Source organism: Hippoglossus stenolepis, chromosome 22 (genome assembly GCF_022539355.2).
Source record: "Hippoglossus stenolepis isolate QCI-W04-F060 chromosome 22, HSTE1.2, whole genome shotgun sequence".
Classification (NCBI taxonomy): Eukaryota; Metazoa; Chordata; class Actinopteri; order Pleuronectiformes; family Pleuronectidae; genus Hippoglossus; species Hippoglossus stenolepis.
In genome coordinates this window covers 5,069,871-5,094,492 of record NC_061504.1, presented here as the reverse complement: position 1 = coordinate 5,094,492, position 24,622 = coordinate 5,069,871, and the positions used below count along the sequence as shown (strand labels likewise).

General features: G+C 42.7%; 3 protein-coding genes across 4 annotated transcripts; 1 reads left to right on the top strand and 2 right to left on the bottom strand.

Moving 5' to 3' along the window:
- Positions 1-894: 894 nt before the first annotated feature.
- tm7sf3 (transmembrane 7 superfamily member 3) lies at positions 895-14,965 on the bottom strand. Of its 2 annotated transcripts, XM_035147069.2 has the most exons (12): positions 14,664-14,965; positions 12,319-12,473; positions 8,490-8,640; positions 7,659-7,779; positions 5,755-5,926; positions 5,487-5,664; positions 5,145-5,231; positions 3,901-3,981; positions 3,589-3,741; positions 3,385-3,485; positions 2,388-2,550; positions 895-2,260 (listed from the first exon to the last, which is right to left on the bottom strand). In XM_035147069.2, the coding sequence occupies exons 1-12, from the start codon at positions 14,755-14,757 to the stop codon at positions 2,007-2,009; spliced, it is 1,710 nt and encodes a 569-aa protein (XP_035002960.1). In that variant the 5' UTR covers positions 14,758-14,965; the 3' UTR covers positions 895-2,006. The 2 variants fall into 2 exon arrangements, with proteins under 2 accessions (XP_035002960.1, XP_035002961.1); XM_035147070.2 differs by lacking the exon at positions 5,145-5,231.
- A 1,933-nt stretch (positions 14,966-16,898) lies between these two features.
- Positions 16,899-20,457, bottom strand: fgfr1op2 (FGFR1 oncogene partner 2). Its single transcript, XM_035147685.2, has 6 exons — positions 20,211-20,457; positions 19,205-19,341; positions 18,827-18,944; positions 18,443-18,585; positions 18,198-18,311; positions 16,899-17,379 (listed from the first exon to the last, which is right to left on the bottom strand). Exons 1-6 carry the CDS (start codon positions 20,233-20,235, stop codon positions 17,242-17,244), a joined length of 675 nt encoding a protein of 224 aa, XP_035003576.1. The 5' UTR covers positions 20,236-20,457; the 3' UTR covers positions 16,899-17,241.
- Positions 20,412-24,544, top strand: med21 (mediator complex subunit 21). The gene is made up of 4 exons (XM_035147686.2): positions 20,412-20,572; positions 20,882-20,996; positions 21,684-21,784; positions 23,847-24,544. Exons 1-4 carry the CDS (start codon positions 20,531-20,533, stop codon positions 24,024-24,026), a joined length of 438 nt encoding a protein of 145 aa, XP_035003577.1. The 5' UTR covers positions 20,412-20,530; the 3' UTR covers positions 24,027-24,544.
- The last annotated feature ends 78 nt before the right edge of the window (positions 24,545-24,622 follow it).

The window sequence follows — 24,622 nt, the reverse complement described above, 5'->3', positions numbered from 1 at the left end:
TGTGTTTGGCAGTGGAGCAGCAGCTGGAAACCATGAGGGGACCTGATGAGAGAGGCGGAGACCAGAGCAGTGAAAAGGCCTCAACTGGCCCACAGTGTGGGACTCTGCCTCACTGGGAGCCACCGGCCCAGTCCTGACCTCTGATCAGTTCCCTTGTCTCTCAACATGTGCTCAGAGATTTGGGTTGTGATGGTTTAGTCTGTAGTCCTGTTTTCTTTGTTTAACAGATAAGATGTTTCCTCATAGGAAGTGCAGAGCTCCACTGTGTTCAGTATTTTCCTCTTCTGTTCTTGACTGAGATCTCCAACTCATTTAGTTTCTTGATTTACTTTTGATTAGAGTTGTTGTTCAGAGGAATGTAACTAGAGCATTTGTTTGTTTTAAGGAGGCTGCAACAGAGATGCAGCCTCTTTGAGCTAAATGCTTTGTTTCAGTCAGTTTAGCCACTAACTGGAGTCAGAGACATTTCCAACAGACGAGGAAAAAATAGACAGAATATTTATCTTCTGGAGTCCAGATCTGTGTCTCCAAATAAATTGTACTGATATTCTGCTGGATGTGTAAATAGAAAACAGGTATCACATGTGGTGTCCACAGACAGCTGCTCTCTCTTTCTCCTCCCTGACTGATTCCTCTCCAGTTCTGTGCTCTGCTCGTGTCCCTGTCACTACTGGCAGCATCACATTTCAATTTCACAAGCAATAGTGTTTTGTTAAAACTGACACATTAACATCTTTTAGAGTTCTTTGTGTTTATATTGTATTTTTCATTTACTACTTTCACTGAGTGTATTTCTTTATTCCCTTTTTGCAAGTGTAACATAGTAAATGTCCATAGTGGGACTAATAAAGGACAATCTTATCTATACACAAACACAGAGGAAAGACCAACAGACACGTTTATACCTGTAGGCATTTATTAAATATCAAAACATGTTAAATTACAAATTACAGTTGACCTCACTGTTCAACACATTCTGTGTGCTTGTTTTGTCTTTTTCTAAAAAGTCACGAGACCAGACAGCTCAGCTCAGTCGCTGAATAAAATACTGACGGACCCGAACGTGCTGAACAATCGGGTCGAGGGTTCCAGTCGCCGTCTCAGTGCATCGTGGTCTAAAAGCCGAGTGGGAAACCCTGAGAAAAGTCACGGCACATTCACAGATCAACACAGTCAGTCAGTGCTGTTACCACCAAGGTAAAATTCAACATTACAATCGCGTGTGCCGAGTACCAGAGGACTGAAGAGTCCAATCACAAACACAGGAGGAGCATGAGTTCTGACAAAGTGGTCTTTCTTTTGTGTAAATGATCAAATATAAATTCTGTGTATTGCCGTATTTAATAACTTGTCCCCTACTTGACTTCGTGTCCTGCTGACAAATTGCATGGCACGTCCACAGCTTAGTCCAACACATGAAATCATCACGTAAACTCCACTCTTTAAATTTCAGCTTTAACTTCGGGTCCACTGTGTGTTTCTTTTTTATCAAAGTGTGTGAAGTAGTTTAAAGCCAAACTACGCAAACATGACAAGTCCAAAACAAAAAACAACGTAGGTGGTATTAATGCGACTCTCTGGAGATACAATGCCTCACGACATAAATCATTAGTGACTTTCAGTGCAAACAGCAGAATGATTAGAAGCGACAGACGACACGAAGCATCCACAGCGACATTTGTGTTAATAAACAAAACAACTTTTTATATTCTTCTCGTTCTTCTCCTAAAATGTCTTTGAAGTGTTTCATAAAACTGGCAGTAGCTGTCACAGACTTCGTTTTAAAACATTAGAATCGACCTGAAGAACGTCAGTGATATGATCCCTCTCTGTGTCAGCTGATGTGGGGTCAAATCCCGACACCGGTGACAGGGGAACAACACCAGCACCTCACTGGCGTCCATGTGGCAGGCCTGAGCCTCTGCTGGTCAACAACACATCACGGGGATATTGTTGACTGTACGCGCAACCTGGCTTCACCCAGAGACGACAATGGCGTCGGGGGTTCACAGGAGTAGAGGCGTGTGCTCTCCTGCGGGCTCCATGCGCCTGGTGAGCTGCCGCGCTCGGGCCAGCAGGCGGTTGGGCAGCGGGGCGAAGTGGTGGCTCGGGTCGAGGACGTTGGTCCGGCGGCGCTCCCGCTCCTGCAGCCACATGAGGTACGGGCTGGGCGGGAAGAACGGCCGCGAGCGCTCGCGGTAGAGCTGCAGGACGATGCCGCTGACGCCGAGCACCACCCACACGGTGATCATGATGTAGTCTGGTCGATGGGAGAAACACACACACACACACAAGTAAAAAAAACTGTGTACAAATTATCGTGAGAGCAATAATGTTTGTATTACGAAGTTTAAATCCCTTCGTTTGGTTTTGGGTCGTGAACTCACCGATGGTTTGGAACGGCACGTCTGTGAACACGGCGCTGAAGATGTTGTTGTGCAGGCGTTTGAGGATGTTCAGCGTGATGTAGGAGAGGCTGGTGTAGATGTAGGCGTTGACGGCCAGAATCACAGCGTAACCCCCGACGACGCCACAGGTGATGATGTTGCCCTGAAATGATTTGATTGTTAAGCATCACGGCCGAAACGCATAAACAATTTATAGGAAAATATTTACAAATGAGAGCTTGAGATTAGTTTTAGTTTTCTATTCATGTCTGCAACTCTACTTTTCACAATAATTCACAAATGAAAACTTGTCAAATGGAAACTGAGGACAAAGAAGGTAGACTGCTACCAAATAATTAAGCAAATTTGACCTTTTTAAAAGAATAGTAAAACATTTTGAGAAATTTGCTAGTTCACTTTCTAACTGAAATTTCCACAAGAAAAATCCATTCCACTCTCACGTCTCATTTTGGGATCAGGGCGACGGAGCCTGGCTTCCTGAGCACCTGGAATCTGTTCCCTTAGAAATGTGAAAACGATCATTTACGCTTTAACGTGCTGTGACTATTTTCTCGGCCGCATGCTGGAGTCTTCTTAAACAAATGCAATGTAATTTGCCATGTGATGCATAAAATCCATGCATAAGATGTGTGAAAACAGAAATAGGCAAATTGCCAACTGACAAAACCCCTCTGATTTTCAGCCGGGTCACTGGAACGAACAAAAGTACGTGCTGCCTTAAAAGTCATCAGTAAAAGCTTAAAATCTAATCCAAAACAGAGTGGGAGTCAGTGTAAAGATTAGGATTAAGTCAAGCACAAAGGGCTGCTGCAATAAACCAGATGTGATGAAGGCCTGTAAAATGGTCTCTGTGTCTTTAAAAGTTAAGAACGATTGTAGTTTTGAAATATTTCTTACTGCCACTAGATGGCGCCAAACTGAAGTCATGAAATCCTTCGAATGCTTTGGTAAGTGGTTTCAAATGATGATGAGTTACCTCTCTGGGCCATCGCACAAAGAAGAGTGGAACAATGATCATGAAGCAGCAGAATGTCACCCAGAAAACCACATCCGAGTTCCTGAACACTTCGATGTCACCTGGAGAAACGTCACAACACACAGGATGTACAATTATTACATTTTTTACACAGCTTGGTCGTGTGGATCTGTTTGAGGGGACCACACAGCACTTTGTTCATACCCAGAGGAGTGAAGAGGACAGTGGAGGCGATGAGGAAACCCAGCATCAGGCCGACCACGACGACGCAGACCATGACAGAGCCGAAACGCCACCAGCTCATCACCAGGAGGACCCCGCCCACCACGCCGATCACCGCTGACAAGGCCAGACGGACTGTGTGGAGGGACGGAAACAGACAAGAGGGGTTTTATTTGGGGATTAAATGTAATAGTGTAGTGCAGCAACTGTGTGTTGTTTGATTGAACTGTAGGGGGCACCAAAGCCCCATTATGACTTTAATCAAGTGAAGAGACAGAAGTTGGAAAAACTCACGGTCATAGGTCAGGTCCGTCGTCCTGGTGATCAACACGAAGAAGAAAAATGCTGCGAAGCTGAACCCCATACAAAACAACTCTGCGTGACAAAGAGGAAGAGGAGAAAAGAGGAAGCAGAGGAATGTTAAGATATGACAGGAGTAAGATTTTCTGCTGCAGGAGCTGGATGAAACCACATGGTCCGGAATAAGAGAGTGAGACACGCTGCATCGTGGCCCCTCACTCCGGCAGCCTCACAGTCACGGGTTTGGGTTTGGAACAAATACATTTCATCATCTCATGCGGGAGAGATCACATGAGAGGCCACCTACTGCTCCAGCCCGACAAGCCGAGTTTCTGAGGATAGCATTCATACTTAAATGCATCAAAGAAAGAAAACGCGTATTTGGGATCAAATGAAAGGGATCCACACGTCGTTTGTTAAACAGCATCCCATGTCAGAGCGTTGCTTCTGTTTGAGGCATGAGGAAGTTAGGACACAAGCAAGGTCTCTGACCCCACTGATGCAATCTGTTGGTCCTGAAGCCAACTGTGACTCAACTTAATTTGGTTTAGGGGAAATTTAACTGTTTCCCATTCTTTGACTTTGAAGAAAAACTCATAATGGACCAGAGTGTGTGGCCCTTAAATAATTATCAAATATATCAAATCCAAAAACTGTTCTCTATAGTTTCTCCTGCTGCCAGATTCTGTTAACATAATAGAACCAAAACACTTAAGCTGCTTCCAGACATGAACTGGACGTCGACATTTTCCTGAATTTGACCGAGGAGCTGAATGTGAGAACAGAAAAGTCTGAGTCAGTCGCTCCAGACATTTTATGGAACTTTGTCTGAGCCCATGAATATGGCAGGAAAATGTCCGGAAATTAATCTGAAGGGGATTAATGATGTTTCTAACAAGCGACAGATGTGAAACTGGAAGAATACAAATATCTCGGGATGAAAGGAAAGGATGAAGATGAAGATGCCAATTTGGAAAGAAAATGAGAGTTGAGAGCTTTTGACGATAAGGGCTGACGCCGGTGTCAATGAGCTTCAAACTAAAATGTGATTTGTTCTTCTTATGAACGCGTCTTCCCCTGCAATCTTCCCCTGCGTCCAGACCCAATTTTTCCGCACATATTCATATTCATGATTGGAAACGGCTTTAGAAAAAACCCACCACAGACAAGCTAATAATAAAACATACATAATGATATCATGATAATAATAGTCACATGAGGATCATCAGATTTCTCACCGCATTTGAAGAACCGATGCCCAAAGAAGCAGACAAACAGGCCCGCCAAGCCCGTGATGGTGAAAAACACTTTAGTGGATATTTTTCCTGAAAATAAATGTAAATCAATAACTGTATTAAAACCTACATCCCAACCTACTGTCAGCTTACATCTGGAACAGGCTTCCCGCCATTAATGACAGAATTTGTTAATTAAACAGACGAGTAAAACACACAGTTTGCAATATCACAAGATTTTGTATTCTTAAATATTTTGTGTTTTTATTATCGAGTAATTCGTTTACTTTTTACAGGGTTTTTACAAACTTGATTTATTGCTGAGTGAAGCACACAGGAACTTACCCAGAGTTTCACAGCCGTCCAGGGTGGAAGCGAAGCTGCAGGCGTAGGTGTGGACGGGGACGTAGGAGGCCGAGGTGTTCAACAGAGGGTCTCTGACGACGACCGAGTAGATGACGCCCTGGCCGGGGATGGAGTTGAACACTGCCATGCTCATATCTGTAGATAACAACGTCAGGACCTGCAGGGAGACGGCGCAGTGAAGCATCAGCTCTTTTAATCATTAAAGCAGAGCTGTAAACACCCTAACCATTCTGTTTATGGTGCTTACCCATTTGCCGTTCTCCATCATGCCCTGGGTGTCAGCCATTGCCTGAATGCCACTGAACAGGCTGCTCTCTAACAGGTCATTCTCGGGCAGGAAGTACTGGTAGATGTCATAGTGCAGCCGCCAGCGCGTGGTGGGTTCTGTCGATTCGTCGCAGGGTGGAGGAGTGTCACCTCTGACAGAGAGCGGACACAGTCAGGACAAATCAAATCAATTTTAACGTCAGGCTCTTTTGTCGTGTGGGTTGCGGGGAGTGAGAGGCTTCACTGTCCCGCTCGTGTGGACGCAACCCGGTGAACAGGGAGGGGTTTTAAACTCCTGTGAGTTGACAATGGAGTTCACCGCAGGCCAGAGACTGACCAGCTTTGGTAAACAAGAGTCTCTGTTAAACCCTAATGAGATAAGTGTGTTTGAATGTCATCTAATGGAAGAGGGAGAGAGAGAGAGAGAGAGAGAGAGAGAGAGAGAGAGAGAGAGCCTGAGAACCAGCAGAGGAGAGGAAGAGCGAGAGAGAGGACGAGTGGGAGGACACCAAAACCAAACCGTAACATCATTTGGTTCGTATGCGATGTCATTTTCTGTAATGTGGTGGTTTGTTGCCGCATATGTGAATCCTGCACTCGACAGTCCCAGTGCACCAATACACCACACACACACACCTATGTACGTATCTAGAGGCAGAGAAGTGGAAACTTGCTCTGAGTTTGTGGACGTCACAAACTCTCATGTGACGTTCCTCTGAAGCGTTTGACCTCTTCCAGCCTGATGTGTCATTCTCTGGATTAGTCAGACTCACCGTGTCTCCTCTCCTGGGTGTTTTTATAATGATACATAGTTTGGAGAGCAGATATATTAGTCGGGGGTTTCTCCTGTTGAAAGATCGTGTAGTGCCTGACCCCCTGAAACAATTCAGTCGTGTAGTATGAAGTCACAAACAACTGCAAGACTCCTGAATCACACAAGAGTAATAAACTTTGACGCATAAACAGTCAATGCTATACAGTTGGGACAGTTATATGTGGGGGCAATGTTTGTATTAAGTGCGACCAAATCAGAAGTAATGAGTGTAAAATGTCTGTCAGCTCAGAGAGCAGAATTAGCTGCAGTGATTTGGTCACAGCCACAGACTTTATGAGGCCGGTGGATGTTATGACACTGAAACTGCAGGAATTAACTGTGTACAGCTCAGTCAGCTGCTCCGTGTTTGACGCGTGTTTAATAAATATATCGCTATGGCTCCACATTGTGTGTATGTGGAGTTTCAGTGTGAAAAATCAGGACTCATCACCTGATACTAAAACATTAATGCAGTGAGCCATGTCAAACAAGTAGACTTTCACACTCTGCGTGCAAAGTGAAGTGAGCGGCAATCGAAGACAGTTAACAAAGACTCTAGTATTTTTCCACGCAGCTTTTAGTTATGAGCTGAAAACTAAATCGGCCACATTGCACGCATTGCTGTTTGGAATTTCTAAAAAAGTCCACAAAAATAAGTGTCCCACTGTTTGGACAGCTGATAACCCACCCAGCAGCCACAAAGACATAACCTCTAAAGACACTGCGCTGAAGAGCTGAGAGGGGCAATTCAAATAAAACTAGATGAGTCTGTACAGCTTCACACTGGCAGGTACTGAAAAACAGGAAATGACTGAACAAGTAGAGGGGTCCTCTGGTTACTTGGCCCGAAGACAAAGGTGTTAATGCAAAAACAAAGCGAGTGTATCTGGCCACAGTAGAGGAGGCGGAGGTGGAGGCGGAGGCGGCGAGGATGTGAATGAGGGACAGAGCGCTCTCGCCTCAAATGAACAGCACGACGGTTTAACAACAGGTTCGGTCTGATGTGATGTGTGGGTGCAGAGGTTTTGTTGCCCCCAGCTGAACAGGCTGCACAGGAAGTGGAGCGTTACCTCTCATATCCTAAGTTTGCAGGTGCAAAGCGGATCGTGGTCTCGTAGAGGTTGTAGTGAACGTAGACATTTGGGTCCATGTCCAGGTTGAACTCGATGTTACAAGCTCCAGGGACCGGGTCTAAAGCAGGGGGAGCGGACATGTTGATCAGTAAAGATTTCATGAGGCATGTAAGGACAAGACAAAAACAAAACACGGAAGGCTGAGCAGCATCCTGATTGTTTAAGACATGTGAGCAGCCATGCACAATTTAGGGCTTGTGCTTATAGAGATGTCCAATCCAGATACCAGCATCGGAAATGCCTCTGATACTGGAAAATGCAGGTCAGGCGTCTGTGAATCTATGTACTGAAAACTATCTGGTATCAGATCTTTAAAGTATATTAGTTTCACCAAGATAAAACTGCAATTTTCTTATCCAGGAAATAACTTAATCTTCAATGCTCCAAACCAGCGGTTGGACTGAAATGCCACTGGCAAGTACTGTTTTTTAGAGAGGATATTTCCGGTAGTTAAGTGTTTACATTTATAAGGACACCAACATTCCAAGACGAACCCGATTAAGACCATAATGGGAATAATACGCTGCCATGTAAACAGCATTTTCTGATTACATTAACCTGAATAAGGTCATACTGGGACTTAAAGGTTCAGTGTGTAGAATTTAGAGACATCTAGTGGTGAAGTTGCATGTTGCAGCTGAATAACCCCCACCTCACCCAAACTGTTGCAGAAACAGCTTTCATGAACAGCATGCAACTTCCCTGTTATGCAATTAGAGCGGGAGAATGGCCTCACATTAACATCCAGAGACGGGTTTCAAAACATACCGGCACCGGAGAAGGGGAGGATGACCCCAGTGCCCGCCACAGTGTCGCTGTCAAGAGTGGACAGGAACAGTGAGAGGGACGTCACGCCTGGCTGGAGAGTCGACAGGAGCCCAGAATCCACAGCAGTCACAGAGAGACCCAGGCCTGGCAACTGAAGACCACACACACATATCAGTTTGTCAGCAGATGCACAAATAATATACAAAACCATTACAGTGACTACAATCACTTAAAAACAGTAAGAAAACAAGAAAGAAATACTGCACAGCTGTGCTTTGAGCTCACAGGTTTACATGGCAACATGCTCATAATGACAAAGCTCATGTGCTGATGTTCAGCAGGTTTAATGTTTATCGTGTTTATAGAACAACTGATGCTGATATGAATGCTTGTATTACTGTAGGTCTTTAACTAAACAACTAGGCAGAGTCACGTTTTCACCAGATCCAGTGCTTGAGGAAAAAGTAAAGAATCTCTTCAGATCACACAGATGTGACTGAAAACAATATTTTCTCCACCATCCCAGCACACTCTGCTCTTTGTTCCGTGGATTACTGGGTTACTGACCCGCAGAGCACGTCACCTGCTGAGGATTATCATACATTGTAGTCGACCCTCTGGAGACAGAGATATTTCTGAACGGCTTACATGAAGGAAAAAGCCGGTTAAACTGAGGCGACCGAAGGGTCAACAAAATGCTTGTGTGTTTGTACTGTGACCTGAGTCTGTCAATAGAAACTACTTTTAATAATCAATCTTCAATCTCCTTATAACAAATTCTATTAGTTACTAAACAACCCATGCAATGAAAGTAAATTCACTCTTTTCATTGGCAGCACAGCTGACAATTTCAGAGCCAAAGGTTCAGCCAAGGCTCAACTTTAAAAGAGTTGTTATTGTCATCAAATCCCATAAAAATAACAAAGCCAACAATGAACTGTTCAAACTAACAAAATAATAATCAATATATGCAAACCCTGATACATCAGCTCTACTTTGAAACAGTTGTTCATGAGCCACATTATCGCACCAGCTTTCATGTCCCTCCACTATCATGAACCGTAGACATTCTTGTTGTTCTGGGTTTGTACCCTCATGGTCGAATGCACTTATTGTAAGCTCCTTTGGATAAAAGGATCTGCTAAATGAAATGTAATATAATAGACTGTGTGGGTTGTTCTTTAAGGACCAGCGAGCTTGGGGCTGAGAGCTCCACACAAAGTGGGGAGGTTGTATACGTTTGAGATGAACCAAAACTTTCTTTTCATCGAAATTTGATGATATGACAATGGAGAAATGGAGTTTTCTTCGCATGAAAGAGTTGAAAGACAAACTTCATTCATGCCTGGTATTTAACCAAACATGTTCTTGCTCGTGTCTGTGACAGAACAATGAGTCAATCACTGAAGTGTGTCAATCAGTCCACCACATCCTGAACTGCTAAAGTCCCAGTCCACGTGAACTAGTTGGCTAACTCAAATAGGATGTGTGTTACCAGAGGAAAATAAAGTCTGACAGATGCTACATCACCACTAGGTCAACAGAGCCTAATGAGGACCAAGTGGGTTGACATTACAGAGGCAGATTTGTTTTTAATCTAGTCTACTTCCTCACTTGCTACAATAGAGCATCTGTTTTGATATCAATACTTTATTGTGTATTTTGGTTTCCAAGTTAATACTTCTCTAAATACTGCAGATACTTCCCTAATCTGGCACAGTCCTGTGTGCAAATGTTGTGGTCTGTCCCATGCACGTTCATATTAAATTACCACATGTAACGTATATTTCAATGTGAGATTATGATGTATTTTATATTAATAGTTATTCACCTTTATTTGCTTTCTATTTTTTTTTGTATTCCTGTATTGTATCTTTGAGCATAAAAACAACATACTTATAAAATGTATTATCATTATTATCTGGTGGAGGAAATGTTGGAGGTAGATGACAAGGGTTTAAACACAAGTTTAGATTCAATAACTATGAGCTTATATTCATTACCAAATACGTCATTAAACATGTTTTCTAACATCTTTAATTGATGTGAACACCAAGCAGCAGCTGCCACATTTGTACAGGACTTTAGAATCCATCGTGTGCGCTGCCCTTTTGATACGACTGGGTTTATAAACACGTCGACATTCCACTAAGATCAGGTAACAGCAGACGGCAGGAAATCATTCTCAGGGGACATTTCTAGTCGCCCTATAACTATGACTCTCAGTCTTCATACAATAACTCTGTTGCATTCCACTAGTCTTATTCTGTGAGCAGTGACACTCCACTCGCTGTGGTCTCTACTGAATTCATCCAATACGCCACCGAGCTACAGCAACTTCACACTCTCACAAATCACACATGTGTAACGGTGGTTCACAGCTTGGATGACACATTAGTCACCGACAGGAAACAGGTACAACAGCGATTCAACACCACTAGTCATAGCTTTCTGGTTTACATTCTTCACACACTGTTGTTTATCTGGTACAGTAAAATCCCATGGTGCACAAAAATAAAATGGTTGTATTGAAACAACACTGTCTGGTTTGTAGAAAAAAGCAGAAGAGGAAATGTAAAGTCAGCGCAGACAGCTATAACCACGATGGCTGATAAAATAAATAACAAACATATGAAAAGGACTTGTGGTTCACCGCTTTGAGAGAGTGATGAAAAATAAAAGAGGAAATTAGTCAAAGAAAATAAAGAAGATAAAGGAAACTGCAGTGCTTTGTGTGCATGTTTAAAAAAAACAACACTTCCTTTCTACCTTTCTGAATTTCCTTTTTAGATTTGGATGTGTTTTGGTGATAGTGATCTGCTCCAGGTCTGAAACTGAGACTCATTTGCATCAACAGGGTCTTTTTTTTTTTTCAGGCAGGGACATTTTCTACCACAGAGAAAAGTCTTCAATCACATGAATTTGTTTTCTTTTCTCTTCTTTGCTGCTTTTTCCATCACAAGGGGAAAATAAACTGAATTAGGCGATGTGCCATTCTGGGCTGCGCCGACCCAAACCGAAGCCAGAGGTTTTTCCCCCTCAGGGTCGCTGCTCATGACCAGTAGACTGTAGATCAGCTGACTGCCACTGCTCCCAGTGGGTCAGACGACCTTACTCACAAAGCCTCATTCATTAAACAGAAGTAAGTCCATGTCCACACACAATGTACTTTCAATTTCATAGTTTCTTTTCCGATTTAACTGAAAAACTATACATCACGACCTTTCAACATCCACAAGCCGACTTTACTGCCTCTACCCCACATGTTCAGAAGCTTTTCATTTTTGAAATGTCGTACTCGGTGCAGCCGATGCCGAGCATGTGTGCGCTTCGAGAGCTTTGGCAGCAGATACACAGACGCGAAGGAAACGGAGACAGCTCGGCTGTTGATATCATCAGTCTCATCGCAGTTCAGCAGAACTTTATCTGTAAACCATTCAGTTCTCTGTGGCAATACATCAGCCCTGCCAGACCAACAAACATTTACCTAATCCGAGGAGAAACGTGTCCAATACTCCAAAGTACCTTAACTTCGTTAGTGATATATTTACTCCGGTGATTTCTGCAAATATATAACCAGACTAAATGTGAAATTTGTCATGGATTATACCAAATATATTCATGAAGGAAAGTAGGAAGTAGGAAATGTGCCTGTATAAAACATGTACTGAAATATCATTTGAACCTTGTTATGTCTTTGTTTAAATACAGCTATAGTATTCATGTTAGGGAGAGTTTAGATTTTATAGTGAGCTTAAAGGGACAGTTTTGAGAAAGAGTAAGGTGAGAAAATGATCAGTTTAATGCTGTGGCAGTTATAGTTTCTCACCCTGGTGTAGGAGAGGGTGACGTTGCGGTGCTGCGTGTGAAACTGCAGAGTGATGAACGCGGCCTCGGGGGAGATCCGGGATACCACGGCCTGCACCGTCTCATTCTGGGAGACGCTCACGTTCTGGAATGTTCCCGGCAGGAAAATCACACGGTCTGTGGCAGAGAGGGGGGGAAAAGTTCTCATTTAGTTCAGCAGCTTGATTGCAGCATGTGGCATTTCAACCACTCATCTACACCATCATCATGTACCCTCCGCTCGACATACTCTGTGCAATGCTTGTTAATTAAACAGAATAAATGACACGCAAATTTGTCCATGTGTATTTGTAACCAGACACAATAAATGAACTATTTTCTCTAATAAACAATAAACTAAACCTATACAACAAAATATTATTGTAAAATAGGTCGGGGCTAGAAAATCTTTCAGACAAGTCAGTTTATCAGATCATCAGTAGTTTGTTGTCTTAAATATCTCTATTCAAACTGACTGACCTTTAACCAACATGTCAACTTTTCATTAAAGATGCTTCCAGTTAGTTTTATTCTCCTTGACATTTTATTTAAATTAGAACAACGATTGAAACCTTCAGTGAGATGATCTGTCAGTCAGATTCTTTTATACTAAAACCATCAGCTGTTATCTCATGATCTTCGCCCTGGCCAACAACATTGAAGCCAATCTTCCACTGACCTTCTGCCTATACTTTGTTTTTCCTCGTGTTCTTTTCTATGTCAAATCAAACAGTGATGATTAATTAACTACAGATGCATTAACCCTTGCATGACCACTAACTGTCCATCGGTGGAATGTGTGCATAAGCAGTGACATTTGATCGGTTGTGTAACACCATGACCGCCCCAAGTAAACTACAGTTTATCTGTCTGGAAAGCTTGACTAATAAATAAACACGGGATATTTTCCCATATGTAGCATATTTATCATTTGGCCCCTCAACCCTATCAGGGGCCTATTCTACAGCTCCAGTCGACACTGTAAGACTGAACTTTCACCGCTGTTTATCTTCAGCTGATCGCTCGGATTTATTTCGGTGGTTGTCGTCTTTAGTAGCCATGTGTACAGCGCATAACTTGCACAACATGACTTACGGCCATTTTAAAATACCTGCGACCATTTTATCACATTTGCCACTGTAACCTGTAACAAACCAACTTTGATCATGTGCATGCTCTTTTTGAATGATGTTTTTGAGACGTGCGTTTGTCTCTCGTACAAAGAGCGAGGATGTCAAGTGTTAGAGCTAAAGCACTGAAGCGCATGCAGGAGATTTGTTGCCTGATCCATACACTTTTCTGTTTGCTGGCCAGACTCGGTTTGTCTCCCACCTTAATGAGTGGAGAATATCTTTGTATTGTATACCTGTGTCACTTTTGAGGCAATTATAGATAAACACCGGCAGAATATTGATTAGATATCAACCACTCAGTGATGGTGAGATGGGAGCTCCTCTGTGACCATGACAACAGAAAAGCAGCTAAATCTTACTCTTTGAATGGTTGTGTCGGTGTCTTTAAGAGCTTCTAAACACTAAAATGATTTCTTTAGTCTCAGTTTCAGAGTGGAGTGTCCGCATGATGTTCTCTGTGCTGTTTCAGAGGCTTCTACATTCTGACAACAAGAACATGTGGAGTGAAAACACCGACTACTTAATATTAATCTAAACAACTTCAACAACAGCATAGATCCGTGGTTACTTATGTCTTGTTCTCCAACTGCAGCAGAGATGGTGGAGTATTTATCACCTCAGGTGACTGGGGCAGGTTCTCAGTTCTCTTTAGTACCTTTATTAATCTGGATCTCAGATATCCCGGGCACGTCGGCCCTGTCACTGTCCCAGTTTCCTTACTACACACACTGTTTGTTTACCTTCACGTGATTCAAAAACTCATGGTGCTAGACGAACTTTGCTTTTTGACTCTCACCACATAAACCGCAATATTTTATGAATACTACCTCTGTTGTCAGACTGATGCAGCTGTTAAACGCATGTGGAGTGCGTTGAGCTCTCTCGGCCACCGTAGGGAATATAGGATTGTTGACATACATAAAGCTACGCCTAAATACATATGTATACATACATAGTTAGAGAAACATACCGACATATATATATTCAACACAGACACAGCTAGCTAGCTTAAAGTAGAATATGATATTTCGCTAGCTACACAACAATAAGGCCAATGACACTTCAGTGACAGGCAGAACACATTATCTAGGAATGTCAAAGGAACCACTTCCCTTCCTTTCTTCACACAGTGACCATGTGTTGAGATAAAAAGAAAAGTGTAAGCGTATAAAAATCGTTAGCTTTAGCAACTCACTTTCCACTTGAGCTCGAACTTCGCGCATCGAGGGCAGAAGAAGAAGCAGCAGCAGCAGCAGCAGCGGCGGCGGGGACCGAACCCAGACAGTCATGTTCCCCCCCCGCTTCGTGTCTTCCACTCTTCAACCGTGTCCTTTCAGTCAGACCGCTGGGGACCCCGCTGTCTCCGGTGTTTGGGTAGAAGTCCCCGCAGAGAGAAGAGCGACATGCTGAGCCGGACAGACAGGTCCCGCGGCCACAGGAGCCAGGAGCACCGCCTCACCGACTGCCGCTCTGACTGCTGGACCCGCGAGAATCCCGCCCTCTGTCCCGCGATAACTCCTCCTCCTCCTAACCATAACCCATAACCCTCCAAAATATGATTGTATAAAAAGGATAGTTCACCAAAAATGAAAATCCACTCATTCTCTACTCACCACTATGCTGATGGAGGTGTGGGTGAAGAGTCCAGACACCACTTTTCAGGGGTAAACAGTGTTGCAGCCAAATCCAACACAATTGAAGTAACTTGTGAATCCTTCTTCAGACGTAAACAAACAACAACATAACCTTCCTCCATGCTGCTCCTGTGGTGTCATCCAAGGACTTTTAGGCTAAAAACGTCGAATTTGAACGTCGGCACTTATAGTTGGATGACACCACACGAGCAGTTTAGAGACATTTTATGTTTTTTCTGATGTTTTTTTTTACGTTTCAAGTAGTGGTCACAATTTACTTCAATTGTATTGGATTTGGCTGCAACACTGTTTACCACTAAAAACTCCGGATGTGTTTTGTGGACTGAAACACTTCACCCACCCCTAGGGTTGCAAAATTCCGGGAATATTCAAAGTTGGAAACTTTCCATGGGAATTAACGGGAATAAACGGGAATTAACTGGACATTTTGTGGGTAATTTATACTAACTGTATTTACCTTGTCATATACAGACATAAATATAAACATTTTGTTTTGTCATAAGCTGATTTGAGCCCTGAGGAAACTTTGGGCACTTGACTATATGCTTCTGCATCTTTGTGGCATTCTTAACATAGGTCTTTGCACAGTATTTGCAAATGTACACAGCCTTTCCTTCTACATTGGCTGGGGTGAAATGTCTCCACACATGAGATAGTGCACGTGGCATTGTTCTGTAGAATAAGATGAGAAAAAAGCTTGTAAAAAACACTAATGCAATGCCAGAGATATAAATAGTTAGCTAAACAATTGGAATCGTCTTTAAAAATATTTTACAATTGATGGATAAATGAATAGAAATAGGCTAGATGAACAGATGAACAATCCTCAATCAGCATGCTTATATATTTTCCCCAGTAATATCATCAAAACTTCCCTGACTAGTCCTTGGGCTAATGCAGTAGTGTGGCCTCAATAGCCCTGCTGTAGTGTGCAGGATGCTGGGAATTATCTGTGCATGTGATGGAGAAATGCACAGTGCAGGGTTGAAATTCAACGTGCAGCGTGTGCTGCATTCCATACATCTTTAAAATAGAGTTTTGAATGACGTTTTTATTGCTCAGCGTTTAATTTGCGGTAACATTTTTTTTTCAAAATTCCCAAAATTCCCGAGCTTAACTTCCCATGGAAAGTTTCCGGAAATTTACCGGAAATTCTCCGCCCCTTTGCAACCCTACCCACCCCTCCATCGGCATAGTTGTGAGTAGACAGTGATTGAATTTCCATTTTTCTGTGAACTATCCCTTTAAGACATTTCCTATCAGCCCCTTGCTTCCTAAATATTAGCATGAACAGCAGATGGACTGCCACTTACAGCCAACACACTGTGGCCAACTTTGTGGTTCTCGGAAAAAGTGGCAGACATCAGCTTTCAGACCATAACATCAAAGTCACGAGTTATTTCAAAGCAGTAAAAACACAGTTTGACTTTATTTGTTCCATTTAAAGAAAGGTTTTGAGCTATTAAAATAAATACCATAATGTGCAACAGAAGAAGGGGGTTAGGGTTAGGGTTAAAAAAAAGATTTGGCTCGAGTTTGAAGAAGAATGTTGGTTTCCACCCGCCAATAAACTGAATAAAGAAGCAGAAGAAGAAGTTGCGGAAGGGGCAGTTTGATTTTACACCACAATCTGTGTCAGACGCAGTTTCTATTCCTGCTTTGATGTTGACAGTGTGGAACACTAACACAAGTAGTGAAAGGGAGAAGTGGGGTACTTGCACAGGGAGCCCAAACAGAAGACATGTGTCACACAACGTCCATAACAGCAGAGACAATTTCATGTTTTAAAGGTTTATTTTAACTCAAGCCCTTCTTTTACTCATTCACACTTTCAAACCTCGCAGGCACCACAGGTCCATGCATGCTGATGAGCAAACATAACATAACACAAGTACCAACGATTAAAAAAAGAAAGAAAAGAAAGATGTGTGCACACTGCTAGTGTCTGAATCACCAGACGGGGATGCAACTCCGTAGCACTATGCCGTAAATACAGCCGCAGAACGAGGAGGATGATTGTTAAGAGTCTTTAGGGTAAAAGGTGAAGTGGTTTGTGGCAACGGACTGTACATACTATACACAATAGTGGCAGCAGTTGGAGGGGGCCGGGGTCGGGCTCTAACTTTTTCGTAAGCTGACGTCAGCACTGGTCAGCAGCGGCGACAGCGACGTGCTCTCTGATGCGTCTTCTCGCTTCAGAAGGAGGAAAGCCTCGCGACTGATCCCCAGCAGCTCTCGAAGTCCATTGTTCTCCAGCTGAAACGCAGACACGGGGAAAGCACAGCCATAAGTTCAGATGGAACAGGACAACAGCAAACATCTCTTACATCTAATGTTGCATATCGGTGGTTGAAAGTAAGTTGCATTGACGAATATACCACAAACTTTGCACTTCCGTATGGCCCTAATATACTCATCATATGAAGTGACTTCTCTGTGATGGAAATAGTTTGGACTCAATATCACTGCTGTCATTCCATTTTTTCTGAACTCTCCAGTCACACTGGGTCCTTTAGTTTCTGTAACTTTCTTCAAGTCACGGCAGCATCATCTACTAACTGCAGTTGATAAGATCTAATGGCTTCAATTAACCTTTGATCAAATGACTGTGTGCAAAGAGAACTGTGTGGCTCGTAGTGTCGACTCACAAAGAATGATCTCTCAGCTCTACGGAGCATTTTGGCCTCTCTCAGCTCACTTTTGAGATTTGGGGACTTTTTACTTTACGGTTCTGATTCACTCTGACCGATCTCATCAGTGTTGTTTCCAGTTTTCAGTGAAAAGTCTCTGTTACCCATTGTTCACTGCTGGCCATCCACCGCATTGTAGACAAACAAAGTTAGAAAGTAGCTGGTAAAAAAAAATAATCTTGCATGTCAAAGTAATGATAAAGCTCAAAATTGGTCTGTTTTGATGTTGTGCTTCCAAATTATGGGTGTAAGAAAGCCACAGTGTCACAAAACATAGGTCACACCTTTCAAAGAGGAACATGCATATTGACTTTGATTCTTCAAGTGCATCTGAAAATTAATGGAAATAACCCGTGCAGCAGGTTTGGCAGGATTTGCTTTTACCTCGAGCTGTTTAATCCTCTCCTCATCTTCACATATCTGCCCTTCATCGACCTCTATCGCCTTCCTCATCACAGAGGCCATCTCATTGATCTTGTCTATGTGTGCTTGCATTTCCTACAACAAAAGAAAGGTCAACGTAAATTCATCATCTTGTCAGTTCACAATCAACTGAGAAAATTGAGAAAAGGTTAACTGAGATTTACAATATTACTGGTCACTTACAGCCATAACTAGCTGTTACTAACCGTGGTGTGCTGCTCCTTCAGCTGGGTCACGATGGCAGGGTCGTCCCTCTTGCTGGCCATGAGGAGCCTGAACACCTGCTCCCTGTATTTGGTCATGATGAGCTCTAACGCAGACTGGTGTTCCTCCAACGATGACCGCAGCTCTGCAGGAAGAGAGAGGAGAAAATACTAGAAAAAAAAGACTCCTACAAGAAAATCAGTCCACTCTTTGTGATTAACAACCACACCTCTGGCTTTTGCACACATGATGTAACAACGACAAACAGCCATCGAGTCTTTTTATATCTTATGGCAATTCCAAAATAAAGAATCCCACTGTGTGTCTTTGTATTTTTGTCCTATATCCTCTGTGTTCTTCATGAACACAAAGCTCCACATACCAACCTTTATTTTCCTGCTGTAGCTCCCTGATCTGACGGTTCTCCTGCTGGATTCCAAGGACCAGACTTGAACGAGGCCGATGTCGTGCGACCTGGTTCAATGAGTCAATCTCCTCCTGGTACTGCCAAAAAGAAACAAACAAACCAACTTTAAATCAACAACTGAAAGGCGGCAGTCTAAATTGCTAGATATAAAGATTATAAAAGGAAAATAGTGCTTGACCAGACTCATTTTATATATTTATTTTGTTGGTTTAAAAAAAAAAAAAGGAAGAACGTTATTAACCTGCCATATATCACTCTATCCATGGTCATTTTGTATTAAAGCATCTATAAAATGAAGTCAGGTCTAATCGGCACCAGGCTACATGTGACACCCTACCTGTTTCATGGCGTCCACTCGCTTGTTGAGGGATGTTGTTTGCTCGATTAACATCTCAGCTGCGTTGTCGTGGTTACGGAGCCTTTCCACTAAGGACTTGGCGTCTGCCAAGACCTTCTCCAAGGTACAGTTCATGCCTGAGAAAATGAAAGTCATCATTAGAAGGAACTATGACAGTTTACCGAGAGCAGCATTGTTGCTTCGAGTTTGAAAAGGAAGAGTGGGTTCCTCACTTTGTAACTGGATAATGTTGCCATTGTTGATCAGAGATATGTCAGTGTAATAAATACCAAAGTAGCCTGAACACCAATCAATTGAATGCATAATAAATGATCAATGATAAATTATGTCATAAAGCGAGGGTAGCGTTCTCTTTTCTGCTGTCTCACTATGTCTCTGTTGATAACTTGTGCATGTAAACAAATGCAGAGCATACACAGTGTTATTTCATATCATCCATCTTGCCTATCAATTGCTATTTGAACTTTAGCTCACTTTCTGACCTCATGTAAAGACACCAATCGAAACTGAAGCTCCCCATGTGTAAATCTCAACACTGGGCCCAGTAAGCCAGTGAAGTGAATGAAACTAACATTGATTGATCTGAAAAAGACCAAAACTAAGAAAATAGACGTAATTTAGCAGAGAACTGACTCAATGCACGCTACTTAGCTGGTTAGCTAACCTCGTCCCACCTTGGATGACAGCTGCTGTGTCAGCTAACTCACTCGAGCTTACATCACTGAGTTGTAAGTGATATATTTAGTAGGTTTGTCTCCACTGTGGAAAAGACAATTACACACTCTCGTTATTCTACTTCAAGTAACAGACTAAAAGTAGCACTGCTACACAAACCTGAGTCTTTGCTAACTTATTAGCTGATAATAAACCACGCTAAAGCTGTCATAACAATTCACGTGAGGCTCATCTTCTAAACATGCTGGTACAACTGTCATTTCTGACACTTAGACCGATTGGACATGAATTCAGGAATAAACTGCTGTACCTGGAGAGCTCACAGTGCAAGACATTGGAATTTAGCTTAGCCGCTGCTTCCTGTTGATGTTTGGTAGCTAACATTAGCTACAGGCTATCATCGGTCCCCATCAAGATTGGCGATGCAGCTCTATTATCTCTTGTAGCACACGGAGATTTAAACGGAGTGGTTTCGCTGGACGCTCCTCTCGGTGGCTGTAAACAGCCTGGAGCTGCTACAAGTAGCCGCAGCTAATCCGAACGAAAATAGTCAACGATAGTAACGTCAAGTCCTGCGAGATCTTACACTCCCGTGACACTCTCGCGAGATGTGGTCAAATCACAGGAAACATGGCGGACAGGCTAACGCAGCTTCAAGACGCTGTCAACTCGGTAAGACGAATTTTGGAGTTTTCTAGAGTGAAACCGCAGCGAAATAGGCGGCGATGCAATTTAAAGTAAACTTTACTTGTTAAATAATGTGATGGTGGTGAATAATGTGAAGTATTATGCGCAGTATCTCGGATTATTGACCCGTTAACATTGCTACATCACCGGGTAGCTAACGACCAGGGGGCCGCAGCGTGAGACCAGTGCACTCTCAGATTATATTTGTCAGTGTTACGCAGAATGACACCGTCGCAAACACGTGTCTCCGTGTGAAGCTCCCTCCAGTGACGGTGTGTTGTTCTGTGTGTGCAGCTTGCGGACCAGTTCTGTAACGCCATCGGGGTCCTGCAGCAATGTGCGCCTCCTGCCTCCTTCAGCAACATCCAGACGGCCATCAACAAGGACCAGCCCGCAAACCCCACCGAAGGTGATCCATCTGCCCGTCTTGTGATGCAAATCTTCTCATTACTCTCTCTCCTTCACATGAGAAACCACTAAGTCTATACCGTCACAAAATATACTTTTTCCACCTCAGTCTGTGATGTTATGAATTTGCAGGAACAATATTTAGAAATATACAAAAAGTATGGACGTTGTTGCTATTGGTTAGGAAATGAAGTTACAGGTTTCTGACCCAGTTCTGACCTGGTATTAACATCCGTCCTGTGTGATCCAATCATCCGACAGCACTAAGTTCAGGTCCTTAAATCCGATCACCGCAGCCACGTTTATAGGTTGTTTGACAATGTGGCCACATTCTTTACGCTGTGTTAACATGAATATGTCCTGGGCCTCATGTGACGGACCGCCTACTCAGCTGACGTCCTCTGACCTGCTACAGTTTGTCAATGAATCAGTGACCATACATTTATTTGCTTGTGGCCGCCGCCACAATATCACTGGCAACCACAAAATGTATGGTACCTCTCTCTCTCTCTCGTGAGAGATGCACCGAATACAAGACAAATATTTAATTTTCATTACACATATGTTGTTTATCTGTATCCGGTTTTGCAAATTGAGACAGGAGTAACCACAATGTAGCTCTGCGCCCCTCAGTTATGTTTAAACCTTGCACCTTGTATTGTATTCATTATCTTTTTCCTCTGTCCAGAATATGCCCAGCTGTTTGCAGCCCTGATAGCCAGAACAGCCAAAGATGTGGACGTACTAATCGACTCTCTCCCCAGTGAGGAGTCCACAGCAGCTCTGCAGGTCAGCACATACACAAGCATCTTTGAATGTCATTATCCTCAATTTTCTCAATGGCAGTCTTAACTCAGTAGGATCTACTAACCTGTTCATCCTACACCCACCTTCTCTGCATGTTGACACCATCCATGTTTGAACTAAGTCATTATGGAACATTTACCTCAGGGAGACTTTGGTTTAAATGTGCAAACGCCATTACTTCAACAGAGGGAACGCACGAAAGCTCCGCTTGTATTTCTAGCTTTCGGCCTGTAGAGGGAGCCAGGTGATCGCTCAGACAGCTGCTTCCTGCACTGACAGCTCTGGCTCTGACAGGCAGAGTGATGCCTGCTCATGGGTATTAAATGAACAACCACATGATTGTTGTCTCTTTCCAGGCTGCTCTTCTGGTCAATTATTTGTAGAATCCTAGAGGCTGCTAACACACACAAGGACTCAAGTTTTCAGTCATAATCAGTTTATGGTTTACTGTATATTTATGTTATTGTCCTGTATCTTATTCAAACTCTTACAGAATAGTTGTCTTTACTATATTTTAGGGTTTGAAAAATACAGATTTTTTAAAACAGGGTTAGTGTGGTTGCTCTGAGAAAATAGAGCAAACACATTGGGTCAAACTAAAATCATCCCTCTGTAGTAACTGGATAAAAATAATGCCAGTGACACTGATCTTCAAGAAAAGTGAGGATGTATCTTAAGACGGGAAAAGGTACTGCTACAGTGTTGGTTCCATACCAGAGCAAAAACAAATTTTAATGTATGTAGACAAAGATTCACTGAGGTACATGATTTTATTTTTAGCTCCAAGGGTACACCCCCAGGGACTCTGTGCACAACTCTGAATAACTTCCTTTTAAAGCAGAAAACCCATAAAGTGGCATCTGTCATTTCAAATTAAGAAGCAGCTTTCATCAAGTCACACTGTGAATTTCTTGACCGACGTACTGAGTCAGCTGTTGATCAGTGGATGAGACCAATAAATATACAGCCATAAACATGCAGCCATAAACGAGAGTCATAAGTGAGGGATCCCTCTCCTAGGATGGATAGAAGCGCTGCGTGCAACAGACCACATCAATAAAATAACAGTATTTAAAACATTCTCCCATTCACAGTTTGCGGATTCTAGTTTATTGACTTTAATAGTGATAAGAAGTCAATACAACCCCCGTAGCATTGTGACGTGCAAATGTCTGGGCATCCTTCTACTTTTAAAAGTCTCAGAACTTAATGCACTCATTATAATTTAATTGGTTCATTAGGACTTGAAAGACCAGTCGGGGTCGATCACACAGGTCAGGATCCACATTCCCTGACTCTTCAAAGCTTCTGGTAACACTTAACAACCACAGACTCTCCTCTAAACAACTGACTGAGCATCTGAGAATTAAGCTAATTGATGCCCATGGCGCAGGTCAGGCTATAAAAAGATACCAGAGTCCTTCCAGCCTGATGTTTCCACCGTTTTAAATGTCAGTTAAGGGGAACTGTGCATCTGCTGAGCAGGAAGGTAAAGCACAACCTGAGGGATGCAGTGATTGTCACATCAACATCATCAGAAAACGTTGCAACCTCCTGACATTATTAGTGTTTTAGGTCAAAGGGGTGCAGCCTTGGTTTATTTGTTTCAGGGTTGAAGCTCAGTCCTTATTTGCACACCAACTTTCTAGAAAACGAAAGGAAATGGCATCAGTCATAGTACTAACAATAAAACCTCATAAACCTTCTGTATAAACTATTGGACAGATTACCATGAAACCTGATGGAAGGATGTGGTATGGGTCAGGAAAGAACCAATAACATTTTTGTGCAGATCCAGTAGTTTAATTTTCACTTTCTTTAACATTTCGAGATGGGGCATTTTTTGACATAGTCACCAATTTCCCAAGAGGAAAATTCACTGACCTCGTTGAAAGAAATCAGGCATTTTTAGAGAACTGATATCTATGAGTATGTACTATTTGTTACAACTTTAAGGGGACTGTTAGGCGTTGGTAGAGGTATTCTCTCTTTTGAGTGCTGTTCTAGTTATAAATACATCTCACCTGCTGTGACCTCCCATCAGGCGGCCAGTCTGCGGCAGCTGGAGGAGGAGAACCACGATGCAGCAGCTCGTCTGGAGGACGTGGTTTTCCGTGGCGATATGCTGCTGGAGAAGATCCAGAGCGCTCTGGCTGACATAGCCCAGTCTCAGCTCCGCACCCGCAATGGAGCCCCAAGCCAGCCTTCACCATCCGAATCCTGACCCACAACACATGGATTACACCTTTGGACAATTTCACTCATGTTTTGACTCTTTATATTTACCTTCAGAGGCCAAACTGTAAAGATGAAAGCCTCACACACAGGCTGGATGTGTCTAAACGCCCATCAGAGTGGTGTGGAGGATATTCTCTCACAGGTCTGGATATTTACAGAATATATTGATCTCCAAATGAGCTTTTCTTCTGCCCTTAATGTTAATTGGCTGAGAAAGATTTACAAATGCCGACTTCTTGGCCTGAAAACCAACAGGAGAGGGCCAAAAGAAGACATCTTCACATACACATGTGGAAAACTACTTCCTCGTGGTGAGAAAAGAGTTTAAAAGGTTTTGTATGTTTTATGTACAGTATATGTTGAGTTGCATCTCGATGAACTTTTGTAGATATTTATGAATAAAATCATAATTCTCATTTTGCTGCTCTCAATATGATATCACTTGTTTTCTGTAGCTGTCTGTTTTTTCCTTATTCTTTTTTTAAAAATAAAGCTTCAACAAACTGTGGATTTCACTATTTGAAACAATTATAGGTAAACTAGTGTCACACTTTTCAGTATGAATTCTGTACAGTGCAACTT